Here is a 13,717-nt window from a genome sequence, read left to right as displayed (position 1 = left end):
ACTGCCTTCGGCTCAGGTCATGATCCTGGAGTCCTGGGATCGAGTCCCGCATCGGGCTCCCTGCTCGGCAGGGAGTCTGCTTCTCCCTCTGACCCTCCTCCCTCTCATGCTCTCTGTCTCTCATTCTCTCTGTCTCAAATAAATAAATAAAATCTTTAAAAAAATAAAAAAATAAATGTTGGCAATCAGTTCAAATTGCTCTAAAATACTGTGAAGGCCAACAGAATGAGGGAAAGAATGAAAGGAAAGTCCTACTGAATCTAGCCTGAGCCAGTGTCACTTTCTGACCTAGAACAATACCTTCTTACAGGAAGACTGAGGCCTAAAGAAAGGAAACACTTAACCTCACACCATGAGGTGAGTTTGGGCCAGATGGGACTTTGAGCCCAAGTCCCTGGATTCCCAGGTAGAAGGTTTTTCCGAAAGGCAAACATTGTAAGTATTTCCTTTGCCTCCCACCAAGTGCTTCATGTTTTATTTGCTGACGAACCAAATAAAAATGACTAGTATGAATGCTTGCAGTACCCTTAGGTAAAAGTTCAAGCCAGTGTGATGGGCCCACAGTTGCATAGGATTTGCATGGGCCCTAGCCTGCATTCTACCCTTATTTATTATAATAATAGCACTAGATACCATTTTTTGAGCACTAGTTCTATGCCAAGCTCTGTGTTTTACTCACATCATATCATTTAGTCTTGTGATAAGCATATGACATATAGGTACTGCTATTACCTCCATTGAGGCTCAGAAAAGTAAAGTCACTTGCTCAAAGCCATAGCCCCCCATATTTATGGCTCCAAAGTTGATGGTTTTAACCACTGGGCTATACTATCGTTAACTCATTCATTCATTCATTCATTCAATGAATAGGTCAGTCACTCAGTCAGTCAAATAGTTACAATGTGGTGGTGCCAGATGCTAAGCCAGGCATTATGGGGGAATATGGCTCAAGTTCCAGTCTAAAGCCCAGAGGCTGAGGCTAACTGGATTCATATTCAACGCACATCCTATTCTTCAAATCCAAATAACAAGTGGTTCTTGAAACACACAGAAGGTTGGGCTATGTAATTTATACTTCAACAAAGTTCATTTATTTATTTTTAAAGATTTTATTTATTCATTTGACAGAGAGAGAGAGAGATAGCGAAAGCAGGAACCCAAGCAGGGGGAGTGGGAGAGAGAGAAACAGGCTTCCCGCAGAGCAGGGAGCCCAATGCGGGGCTCGATCCCAGGACCCTGGGATCATGACCTGAGCTGAAGGCAGACGCTTAACAGTCGACTGAGCCACCCAGGCGCCCCAACAAAGTTGATTTAAAAATGAGAAGTAACAATCACCTCTAAATGTTTAGAGATCCTGTTCAAATGAAAAGACTGTACCAACGCACACATATTTAGTAGACTAGATTGACTGAGGACCAGCCCCACTAGTAGGAGGAATACAATGGCTGACTGCTAGGATAAAGGGTTTGCACTTTAAACCTGAACTCAATGGGTAGACAAATCCTACAGACACAAAGAGAATTGTGCCTTAGCCAGCAGGAGCACCTTGAATCCTACAAAGAGAGACTGGAGGGATGAAGGCTACTTGGGAGGTTATTACGTGGAAAAAGAGGAGGAATGAGTAATGAAATTATTTCCAGGTACATTCAGCAGGAGTAAAGTATAAGTACCCAAATTGTCACTTAAACTCTCTGGAACCAGGGTTCCAGCAGGCTCTTCATTAAAGAAAACAGTGTGATGGAAAGAGAGGACTTTTGGGGGCTCAAATCCTAGTTCTTCAACTTTCTAACCCCGTGCAAGGGTACATATAACATCTCAGAACCTCAATTTCCTGATTGGCAAAGTAGGTATAATAATATCTACCTGCTAAGGTTCTTGTAAGGGAGAAATAAATGGTGTAATATATATCAAGCACTTGATATATGGAATATGACACATATTCAGTGTTCATTTCTTTCCTCGGTTTCCTTGTAGCTTCAAGTGGAGTTGGCATATATGTACTTACCTGTTACGGGGCAGAGGAGATCAAATAAACAGCGTTTGTCTCCATACAGCACCATGAGAAACCTCACAGTGGTGTTCTGAGAGCACTACAAATTTTGAAAGCGGTTTTCAACAGTCAGAGAAAGATTATATTTTTACTGGGTTGAATGAGAAGGAAGAACTTCTCCTGGACAAAAGCCCTGGTCCAAAGAGAGCTGGACATCCATAACAAGTCCCTTGTCTCTCTTGCTTCAACTCCTTATCTGTAGAAAAGGGATGGTCCTCCTTGTCCACCTTAGAGAAGTGTTTATGGGGTACTGGCTGTCAGAGGGGTTGCGAAGCTCATCCACCGCGCACGGAACCCTTCAGTGTTTGCGGCTCCGTCCTCTCCCATAGGGCTGTGACCACCTCAGCGAGCGTCGAGTCTGACCCTCACTTTCCTGGTCACACTATGCACGTCCCACCAGGAAGTCCTTTTTTTACGTTCATTGCTTTAAAATCCATCTGTATTTACCCCTATAGTGCGGCTTCTTCGTTTTCCTTAGTGATTGGGTGCAGATCATCTTAACGGTATTGGTTAAAGTATCTGCCCGTTATCTTTCCCAGGACCCGGTGGGGGAAATGGGTGGGGGGAAGAGAGAGAGAATGTCATAAACTTAGCTGTTTTATTGGCTCCGGTGGGGACGTACGGCGAGGGCGTGGGCGGTTCAAATTTGTGATTGGTTCTTATGTCCGTCAATCATGCTGCCGGAACTCAAGTCTCTCGCCCGTACTACGCCCGGTTGGCTGTTGGAGACGGGAGCTCGCCCCTCGCTCGGTTGCCGTGGTTGCAGGCCGGACCCGCCCGCTCGCCCGCTGACAGCGAGGCTTTGGGCGGAGGAAGCGGGTCGGTTGGTCGGTCGGGAACGAGGCTCCCGCGGCCAGGCCCGCGCAGAGCCGTTGCCATGGCAGCCGCCGCCGGGGGCGCGGACGACGAGCCGCGCTCGGGCCACTCAAGCTCGGAGGGCGAGTGCGCCGTGGCGCCGGAGCCGCTGACGGGCCCCGAGGGCCTCTTCTCCTTCGCGGACTTCGGATCCGCGCTGGGCGGCGGCGCGGGCCTCCCGGGCCGGGCGTCCGGCGGGGCCCAGTCCCCGCTGCGCTACCTCCATGTCCTGTGGCAGCAGGACGCGGAGCCCCGCGATGAGCTGCGTTGTAAGATTCCCGCCGGCCGGCTGAGGCGCGCCGCCAGGCCCCACCGGCGGCTCGGGCCCACGGGCAAGGAGGTGCACGGTGAGGAGCGCGGCGGGAGGCGGGGCCCTGACCTCCCCCGACCCCGACCAGGACGGGGTCCTCGCACGACTGAGCTCCGGGCCCACAGTGACCCCTGAGTCTCCTTCTAGTAGTAATCAGGATGTAGAGCGGCTAAGGACCGTGAATGTGAAAGAGACGGTCTTGAAGCACTTGGTAATTCCTGAATAGAAACTTTTCGTGACTCCAGGTGTTTATTAGATTAAAAAAAAAAAAAAAAAAGGTTGGGGTACTGGCGATGCTTTTATTATCAGAGAAGGGAGGCCAGAGCCTGTAGCCAAGTTCTACCAGCTTGTTTAAATGCACAGACCGGGATTGGACTCTTCTACCTCGCTGAAGCCTCAGGCAAACTAGAACCTTTCAGCCTTAGTTTTCTCGTCTGTACATGAGTACAATACTTGCTTTACAGGGATGTTGCCAGAGTTAAGTAAGGTGATGAATCCGTAGAGATTATTCTGCTTTTGTTGTGTGCCAAACACTGTTGGGTGGTATGTGATCATTTTTAATCCTCACAATAACTCAATGAGATCCAGATACTGTCCCCATTATATGGAAGAGGAAACTGAGGCTCGGAGAGATTGCCTTGCTCCAAGTTACAGAGCTAGTAAGTGGCTGTGCTGGAATCAGAACCCACCTCTGCCAGACTCAAACTCCTGTTCTTTTATGTCCACTGTACTGTTTTTCACATGTTGTGGATGACATGGAAATCAAGGCCCTGAAAGAGAATGGGGCCTTTTAGTGTCCCCTTTAGGACTATCTGTGATTCCACCCATATCTTAGTGATGCTGTAGAAATTAAATGAGACTTTGAAAGTGCTATATAAACCATAAAGTGCTATACAAAAGTAAGGAATCATTAAATGTATCTGGGTTGCAATTTTGACCATTTCTCCAATGACAAAGGCATTGTTCTCTATTAGCCGCTAATACAGAGGTAGTGTCATTGTAGTAGAAAAACGTTTCTGCTTAGGAATTACCAAATTTAAGTAAGTTATTTGGGAATGGCCTCTTTTGGAGAATCTAAGATTATCCGTGTAACCGACTCACACAGAGCTTCAATCTAAACATTTCATTTTGTTTTTACAACTCCGGGCTCTTAGGGCAGGGCTCAAGTTTTTGTTTTTTTTTTTCTTTTTTCTTCAGATGATAAACCTGAGGCCCAGGAGGGTTAACTCACTTGCTCAAGGTCACCCAGCTACTATAAGTGGCAGAGCCAAGATCTGGCTCCAAAGGCCTTGAAGGATTTGCTACAGAATGTGGCTTTTTTCACTAGCTCTGCCACGTTTCCGGTCTTTCCTTGTTCCCAGTGTCTCTTGTATCCTGGTACCTTTCTTTCCCTTTAGATGTTGTCGTGGGTGAACTGTGGATTAACCAGGCAGCCATCCACTTTCAGCTTCATCATGACTGTTTTATTTTGGTTTTAACTGTAACTCTTTTCCTCTCTTTACAGCTCTGAAGAGGCTGAGGGACTCGGCCAATGCCAACGATGTGGAAACAGGTGAGTGTGCAAAGCCAGGTCTAACTCCGTGGGATGGTTAAGGAAAGCAAAATCTGGGCAACCCATTCCTGGGAAGACAGTGCTTGCATTCAGTATGCCCGCTCACCCTGTGGACGAGGCTCATTGTATATATTCTATAACTGTAATCGTCTCGCAAAAGATAAGTCTGGCTTAGATGCTTACTCTTCCTGTGCTTTTCTGTCACCCTGAACTTCCTGATGTCATAGTGTTGATCACTCTGTGGGCTCCTTGATGTTGGGACCATGTCTGCTTTTGTATCCCTGGCAGCCAGCAGCAGGGTAGAAGCTTTTTAGAACTTCCGGTTCCTGGGAATGGACAGTCAGCTTTAGCTGCCAGCAGAGTCACCGTCGGAACAGAGCCACCACCTTCAATTGCTCCCCGAGGCTTTGTGGTAGTTGGGTCAGTGGTTCTCAAACTTGTTCAGTTGACAGAACATCGGACAGGAATGGGAGGGGCTCCCAGCAGGACGCCACTCTGGTTTTCTGTTGTTGCTCCCCAGTGTTCCTTGGCTGACAGGACAGTAGCAACATCAGAGGTACAAGGACAAGTTCTAGGGGAAAACTTGTAATTTTATCCAGATACGAGTTTTCTAGGGCTGCTGCAACAAATTACCACAAACATAGTCGTTTAAAACAACACAAATTTCTTAGCACATAATTCTGGAGGTCAAAAATCCAACACAGGTCTCACCACGCTGAAAGCAAGATGTCAGCAGGGTTGCATTTCTTTCTGGAGGCCCTAGGGGAGACCCTGTTTCCCTGCCTTTTCCAGCTTTTAGGAGCCACGCACACTCCGTGGCTCATAGCTTCTCCCTCCATCTTCAGCAACAGTTGACTGAGTCCTCACACTGCTGTGTCTCTGGTTCACACAGCAGGGAAAGGTGCTCTGATTTTAAGGACTCATGTGATTAGTTTGGGCCTGAATAATCCAGGATGATCTTTTCAGCTCAAGGTCCCTAACCTTATTCATATCTGCAAAGTCTTCTTTGCTGCATAAGGTAACATGTCCAATAAACTCTGAGGATTAGGACATGGACATCTTGGGGGCCGTGATCCTACCTACCTCAAGTGGACATCATTCTGTTTTGGTGGTGGTGGTGTGCTACGGTCAACAGAGAAGACGTGAGCGTCGCTTGAGAGCCGTGGGATCAGAGAGCCCATTTACAGCCGGCGTGGAGAGGAAGTCATTTACCTCAGGGGGCTGGGTGTTAAAATGTGGGCCTTAAAATGGTTCCCTTACCCCAGCTCTTTTCACTTTGGTCTCTTTTCCATGAACTTTAATATTTTGGAATATTTGAACAGCAACCTAGATAGCTTTTCAAGGAAAAATGATAAGTGTTCTCTTTTGAATATCTCTAGTGTGTGGCTGGAGAATATTTGAATTATACTTCCCTTCCACAGAAAGCCTAGTTCATCTTGAATCAGGTACTCACATGGTGGTTTCAGTGTTTTGACAGAAATGCTGTAATGTTCCAGTCAGAGTCTCTAACACACCCATGTTCAAAGCTAAATGGCTATCAGATTGACCAGCCTCTTGCAGGACTCTGCTGGTGACCCTGGCTGTGGGGTTAGGCTCTGTTCCTTTTCTCTTATGGTTTGCATTTCCTTTTCCTTCTCTGCATGTTTGTTGGGGTTTTGGTGTAGTTAAGCAGTTGTAATGGACACAAAATTGATGCCCTGCTACTGTTAAATCATAATATATTTTCATATATATGAAAAAAATATACATTTAAAATGTTTGGGAGATGAGGGAAATATGCAAGAAAAACATCCATAATCAGCACAGGAACTAATCTCTGTAAATATATTGGTGACTATCCTAGTCCTTTTTCCTATGCAGAGAAATGGGCTTGCAAACTGTGCCAGATACACAATTTTGTATCCCGCGTAACTTTTCATGGTTTTTGTAACCATTCATTTTTTTTCAAAAGGGAAACGTCTTTTTTTCCCTATTGACAGAATGAATACATGGCTGTATGATTTTTTTTTTAAGCTTATAAGGTGAAAAGCAGGAATTACCTTATAATTCCATTCTCCAGTTATAACCACAATTTATAATGGATGCCCACTATGGCCTTCAGAGGAACAAAGCAAAAGTTATTTAGTTAGGGCGCCTGGGTGGCTCAGATGGTTAAGCATCTGCCTTCGGCTCAGGTCATGATCCCAGGGTCCTGGGATCGAGTCCTGCATCGGGCTCCCTGCTCCTTGGGAGCCTGCTTCTCCCTCTGTTTCTCTCTCTCTCTATCATGAATAAATAAATAAAATCTTTAAAAAAAAAAAAAAAGTTATTTAGTTAGTCATACATTTGCACAATGGTTTTTCTTTTGCGGGGAAGGGCAGAGGGAAAGGGGGAGAGAGAATCTTTTTTTTTTTTTTTTTTTTTTTTGGAGAGAGAGAATCTTAAGCAGGTTCCATGCTCAGCATGAAGCCTGACGTGGGGCTCGATCTTACAACCCTAAGATCGTGACCTGAGCTGAAATCAAGAGTCGGACACTTAACCGACTGAGCCCCAGTTTTTCATTTTTAAGATAATTTCCCAGGTATGGGGTTATCACGTCCAAAGGTGTGCGTATTTTGATGAGTTCTCGAAGTGCTTTCCAAGAAGACTAACTGCGCAAGTCCTAACAGAGAGGGGACTCTTTTAGCTTTGTCTTATCTCTTTGGCTGGCTAGCTTTTGGTGAATGTACTGAACTGACTGGAAGCTCTTCTTTCTCTTCCACTCTCATAAACCTTTTCCTGCCACCTTTATTCATTTCTTCAATCAGTCAACAGCGTTCATGGAGCTGAACAAGTCCGATCTTGATCCTAGGTATTAAGATAAACAAAACGATATAATTGGAAACAATATAAAGTGATAACATTTTTCTAAAACAAAACCCCCAGAAAAACTGAAGTTATGTATTTAGTTGGAGAGGCAGAAGTTCTGGAGCTAGAGAAGCCTGGGTTTCTATTCCCAGCTTTGCCTCCTGGTAGCTGGGTGAGTGTACCTGGGGCCCTTCACAGAATGGGACACTTCTCCTGGTTTGTGAAATGGACACGATGCTTGGCTGGGTGGGCAGGGGGCTTAGCAGACAGGTGCCTGGTGCCAGGCTGGTGCTCGACGTACGCTCCAACGCCCTAAAATGGCACAGCCTGTTCACGTTAGAGTAGCAGGGTGAACAGGGCCCTGAGGAGACGCGGGAGCTGGAGCGGCCACCTGAGCCTGAGGAGAAAGAGGAGGAGGGGATTCTGGGCTTTGTCTGGAGTCCTTGAGAGATTTGCTGGCGGAGACTAAACTGTTGGTGGCTCTAAAATGATGTCTGGCAGCAATTTCTACATTTCAGTTGGACATACGCATGTGGCGCGTAATGCCTCACAGTTTATAATGGCTCCGTGTTTTGCAGAGAAGGCATTTCACATCCATTATTCTCATCATAGCAGCTCTGGAGATGGGCAGGGCGATTATTCCCATTTGCTGGTGAATTGGGACCCCAATTCAGGCCTTCCTACCCCCAGCCCAGCTCTTTCCACTGCCCCATGCTGTTGGCAACGTACTCCTGTCCTCATTGCTCAGCTGAGCCTGGGACTTGGTCAGTGCGGCCCCACATCTGCACTCTGGCCTCTCCAGAGGGCCACCTCCCAGGAGCAAAGGAGGCATCGCCCAACAGCTCAAGCAGCTGTGTCCGACCAGAATGGATGTGTATCCAAGTGGATGTGAGGCCAGAGTCTGTGCTAGGGATTTCTGTGACGCTAGAACTCCTGACTCTGAGGGCCAAGACCCTTCTATGATGTTCTGTCCCTAGACTCAGAGTTCGAGCAGCCAGAATCTGTGGTCCTCAGTCATGCCCTCAGGAGAACAAGTCCCTTGTCTTGGCATCCAGGCGGGAAGAGCTCTCCCCTGCCTTCTCAGTGCCTTGCCGGGAAGTGCCCCTGAGCATCCCTCTTCACGCCCTGGGGGCCGCTGCTTAGCTAGCACTGCCTCTCTGTCCCCCCGCCCCTCTGTCTTGGTGGTGTCAGTGCAGCAGCTTCTGGAAGATGGCGCCGATCCCTGCGCAGCTGACGACAAGGGCCGCACAGCTCTGCACTTCGCCTCCTGCAATGGCAACGACCAGATCGGTGAGTCCTGGGCAGGAGGGAGGGAACAGGGCTGGCCGAGGTGCTGGGGGAAGATCTGCGTCTGCACAGCCAGGGTTGGGGCCAGGCCTTCAAGACATTCAGGCAACATTTACTCAGTGCCAAGGCACCAGCAGGACAAACCTCCTTCCCCCTTTTTAGAGTCCTTTTCGCATGTGGTATAACTTATAAACAGTGAACTCTCTATGTATGCCCTGGCATTACCACCACCCGGATCAAGATAAAGAATATTTTCAGGGGGCGCCTGGGTGGCTCAGTCGTTAAGCGTCTGCCTTTGGCTCAGGTCATGGTCCCAGGGTCCTGGGATCGAGCCCCGCATCGGGCTTCCTGCTCAGAGGGAAGCCTGCTTCTCCCTCTCCCACTCCCCCTGCTTATGTTCCCTCTCTCGCTGTGTCTCTCTCTGTCAAATAAATAAATAAAATCTTAAAAAAAAAAAGAATATTTTCAGGAGCACCCTGCTGGCTCAGGCAGTAGAGCATGTGACTCTTGATCCCAAGGTCATGAGTTCAAGCCCCATGTTGGGTATAGGGCCTACTTTAAAAAAAAAAAGAAAGAAAAAAAGAATAGTTTCAGCACCCCAGCAGCCTACTGATGCCCCTTCCAGTCCTTACCCCTGTGTAGACCTTGTTTACCATAGATGAGTTTTCCTGGTTTTGAATTTCACATAAATGGAAGCATAGAGTATGCACTCTTTTGTATTCTCTTTCACTCAAACTTACATCCCTGAGATTTATCCCTGAGTGTTTGTATCAGGAGTTTCTTCTTTCTTCTTGCTGGCTGGTATTTCATTGTGTGATTTCCCACAGTTCACCCATTCTACTGTTGATGGACGTTTATATTGTTTCCAGGTTTGGGCTCTTATGAATACACTGTTGGGAACATTCTTGTACCTGTGACTTGTGGATATAAGCATTTAACTGTGTTAGATACTGTCTCAGGCATGGAGTTGTGGCTCACCAGGGAACGAGTACATTTAGCTTTAGTACTAAAGCTAAATGTACTCTACTTCCACCCTATTTCCCCTCGTGGCTGTCCCAATGTACCCTCCCACCAGCAGTGTAAGAGTTCCACGTTTTCTTCCAGCCTTGCTGGTGCCTGGTATTGTCTCTTTTTAATTTTAGCCATTCTGGCATGGTGGCATCTCATTGTGGTTTAATTTGCGTTTCTCTTGTGGCCACGAATGTTGAGTATGTATATATTGGCCATTTTTGTAGCCTCTTTTGTACATATTGGCCATTTTTGTATCTTCTTTTGTGAAGTTCCTGTTCAAGTCTTTTGTCCGCGTTTTATTTTAATTTTATCTTTATTTTTTTAAAACTTTGTCCACGTTTTAAAACAAGCTGCCTGGTTGTCTTTTTTTTTTTTTTTTAATTATTGATTTGTAGAAATTCTTTATATATATTCTGGATACAAATCATTTATCAAATATAAATGACTTAACTTTTCTGATCTTGCCTTGTTCTCTGAGTGGTGTCTTGATGAACCCAAGTTCTTAATTTTAATGAATCCAATGTATCCATCTTTTCTTTCTTATGGTTGACATTTGTGTGACCTCTTTAAGAAATCTTTGCCTATTCCAAAGTCAAGGAGATATAGTCTTGTTTTCTTCTACAAGCCGGACTAGAGCTTTCACATGTAGGTCTATGATGCGTCTCACATTTGTTTCTGTACATGGCGTGCGGCTCAGCCTGGCCACATCATATGCATTAGTCTACCTGCATGTTCATCTGGGTAACTGATGTCCCCTGGCGACACCACAGCCCACCCTAGAGGTGGCATAGAGACTCAGGGAGGGGGATGAGCAGCATCAGCTATTGGCCTAATTCCCACTGTGGCACTTGGCTGTGCAAAGAGCAGAAAGTGTCCTTGAGAACCTTCACTAGCAGCCACTGCTATTGAAAGAACTTTCTTTAACGCTTAAAAGCTCAGTCCTTTCGTAGTCCTGCATAGGCCAGAAGGCTCTCCCGGAATCCTCAGTCCCTGGCCCTCAGAGTCCTGCACGTAAACTCTGTGAGTGAAGGAGTGAGCGAATGAATAAATGAACGACTGAATGAATGAACAAAACAACATAGAGAACCATGTTGCTTTCAGTGTCCCACACTTTGAGGAAGTCTCTTTAGCTAGGTTAGGGGTGGGGGTTAGGGTCCAGTCCATAGAAGTCCTCCAACAGCTCCTCGTGGGTTTTCCTGTTTCCAGTGCAGCTGCTCCTGGACCATGGGGCTGATCCCAACCAGCGAGATGGGCTGGGGAACACGCCACTGCACCTGGGTAAGTGCCTGAGAAGCCTTCAGCACACCCTTCTCTGCAGCACAGGTGGGCTCCTCTGATGGAGAGCCTGGGGTCCTGCAAACTGCCAGCAGGATCTCCTGTCATCTGGGGAGAACCTGAGCCCCGGGGGCCCCAGGGGCCCCCCAGGCTGTGTCCCCTGGCCTTCCCCTTCGGTCACCAGGGGGCCATTCCCTGGGCACAGCTGCGTTATCAGCAGGGCTCTGCTAGGGAAGGTGAGCCTGCAGCCTGTGGTTGTCCTGTGGCTGCCCCGTGGCTGCCCCACACTGTGGCTCGCAGTGAGGCAGGTCCCATCTCCCAGCCTCAGTCTCCCTAGCTGTACAGGGAGGGAGTTGGACCCGCCGCATGGCTGCCTTGGTGATGCCGTCTCTGGAAGTGTGACCCGAGAGGACACACTTGGGAGTCACAGTCCTGCTCCCTCCGACGGGCACGCAGGGCCAAGCCCTGGTGTCCTGGACTCTCAGGTCCCTGTTCTTCTTCCTCAGCGGCCTGCACCAACCATGTCCCTGTCATCACTACCCTGCTACGAGGAGGTATGTGCTCCCTTCCCCTTTGCCCTCCTCCCTTGCCCTCATGCCATCTGTGCTTACTTTGGCCTGCTCCCGCAGGGGCCCGCGTGGATGCCCTGGACCGGGCTGGCCGCACGCCCCTGCACCTGGCCAAGTCGAAGCTGAACATCCTGCAGGAAGGCCACTCCCAGTGCCTGGAGGCCGTCCGGCTGGAGGTGAAGCAGGTGAGTGCCCCTCGTGCTGAGCCAACAGCAGCAAACAAGCGCTGGGTGGGCGCTGCCTCCAGCCCGAGGGTTCCTGGGTGCTTCACTCCGACCCCGTTTGGCTTCTGCTCCACCGGCAGCGCTCTGGGGGCCGCCTAGCTGGAACCCGAGCGGCTCAGCCCCGCCCCTTGTTGCAGATCATCCAGATGCTGAGGGAGTACCTGGAGCGCCTGGGGCGGCATGAGCAGCGGGAACGGCTGGACAGCCTCTGCACCCGCCTCCAGATGACGAGCACCAGAGAGCAGGTGAGCGGCAGCTGCGGGGCCCGGCCTGGCGCCTGGCAGGAGCCTGGGGCCAGTCCCTCTCTGCTGTGACACGGCTAGCCGCTCCCATAGAGAGAGGCCACGGCTGGGGGGTTGCAGCTCACTGTGGACCTCAAAGACTCTGTCCACTTCCTTTGAAGCTCCTCATGCCCCGTGGCTCTCGTCTCTGGGGCAGTCTGAGACCACCTGGAGTCAAGCATTATCGGTCGGACTGCTGTTCCCTAGTCACCACAGTGAAGCCATCATGTGCCCTGGGACAAGAGGCCATGCCTACCCTCCACATCTGTGGCCCTGGGTTGGAGATCTGGGGGCCGAGACACCTGGGCCTGTCTTGGCACCTGTGACGGGGCCTTGGTTTTGTCCCACAGGTGGATGAAGTGACCGATCTCCTGGCCAGCTTCACATCCCTCAGCTTGCAGATGCAGAACATGGAGAAGAGGTAGCAAGAGAGGCTGCCTGCCTTCCCGCTCTGCCGCTGCCCCGCCCCTGCTCCCACCGCTCTCTTGGTACCAAGAAAAAGCCCAGTGCCTGGGACTTTGGAGCTGCACTTATCTGGTGAGGCCCTTGCCCCCAGATGCCACGGGGCAGAGATGCTCTCTCACCGACTTCAGAGCCACTCCCAGCCACGGCCTGTACCATCTCTGTGGGCCGGGACCACAGCCCCCAGCTTCTTCTCTGCTCCCATAGCACTGCAGCCACGCCTCAGCTCTGGCCGCCGTGCACTGTCCTAGCCGGCCTCACATGTCCCGTGGCCTCCCCGGCACCCTCGGCAGGCCCCACACCCTTCTCTGTGTCCCTTCCTGGCCAGGGGCTTGTTGCGGCCAGCAGGGTGTGGGCTGAAGGCAGGCACCCTCGGGGGCTTCTTGGCTGGCCCTGCACCCCTCACCAGCACTTAGATTTAGACTTGGCACCTGACTTTCAAGGAGACCTCACAGTGAGTTTCTCTGGTTGGAAGGGAGGGTCGGTGAAGCCTAGACCTTAGAAATACAAGGTTAGGAAGGACCCTGCGGAACCCAAAACAGAAAAGCCCCAGCCTTTTTCACCCAGTCGTTGAAATACCTGGAGGGCGAGGTGGTCCGTTCTGCAGCCTAGTTGTAGTAGGCTGAATAGTGGCCCCCCGAGATGTCTGTGTTGTTATCCGAGGAACCTGTGAACATTACTTTATCGGGCAAAAGGGACTTTGCAGATGTAATTACATTAATGATTTTTGGACCAGGAGACTCTCCCGGCTTACCCCAGTGGGCTTCATGTAATCACAGGGATCCTTACAGGAGGAAAGCAGGAGGTCAGAGAGGAAGTAGGAGATTCAGCCGGAGGGGGTCAGAGCTGAGGAATGCAGGCACCCACAGAAGCTAGAACAGGCAAGGAAATGGATGCTCCCTGCAGAGCTCCCTGAGGGAACCAGCCCTGCTGATACTTTGACTTTAGCCCAGTGAGACTGATCTCAGAATTCTGACCACCAAAACTGTAAGAGAATAAATATGTGTTGTTTGAA

The 13,717-nt window shown here is 49.4% G+C and overlaps 1 protein-coding gene across 2 annotated transcripts; it reads left to right on the top strand.

Moving 5' to 3' along the window:
* The first annotated feature begins 2,768 nt into the window (after positions 1 to 2,768).
* ANKRD54 (ankyrin repeat domain 54) lies at positions 2,769 to 13,717 on the top strand. Of its 2 annotated transcripts, none has more exons than XM_006740956.3 (8): positions 2,769 to 3,252; positions 4,720 to 4,767; positions 8,785 to 8,883; positions 11,098 to 11,169; positions 11,673 to 11,720; positions 11,796 to 11,920; positions 12,097 to 12,204; positions 12,591 to 13,717. In XM_006740956.3, the coding sequence occupies exons 1-8, from the start codon at positions 2,928 to 2,930 to the stop codon at positions 12,663 to 12,665; spliced, it is 900 nt and encodes a 299-aa protein (XP_006741019.1). In that variant the 5' UTR covers positions 2,769 to 2,927; the 3' UTR covers positions 12,666 to 13,717. The 2 variants fall into 2 exon arrangements, with proteins under 2 accessions (XP_006741019.1, XP_030892163.1); XM_031036303.2 differs by having other exon boundaries at positions 3,096 to 3,252; positions 8,790 to 8,883.

Source organism: Leptonychotes weddellii, chromosome 5 (genome assembly GCF_054177405.1).
Source record: "Leptonychotes weddellii isolate Sample4059 chromosome 5, ASM5417740v2, whole genome shotgun sequence".
Classification (NCBI taxonomy): Eukaryota; Metazoa; Chordata; class Mammalia; order Carnivora; family Phocidae; genus Leptonychotes; species Leptonychotes weddellii.
This window is presented reverse-complemented; position numbering and strand designations above follow the sequence as displayed.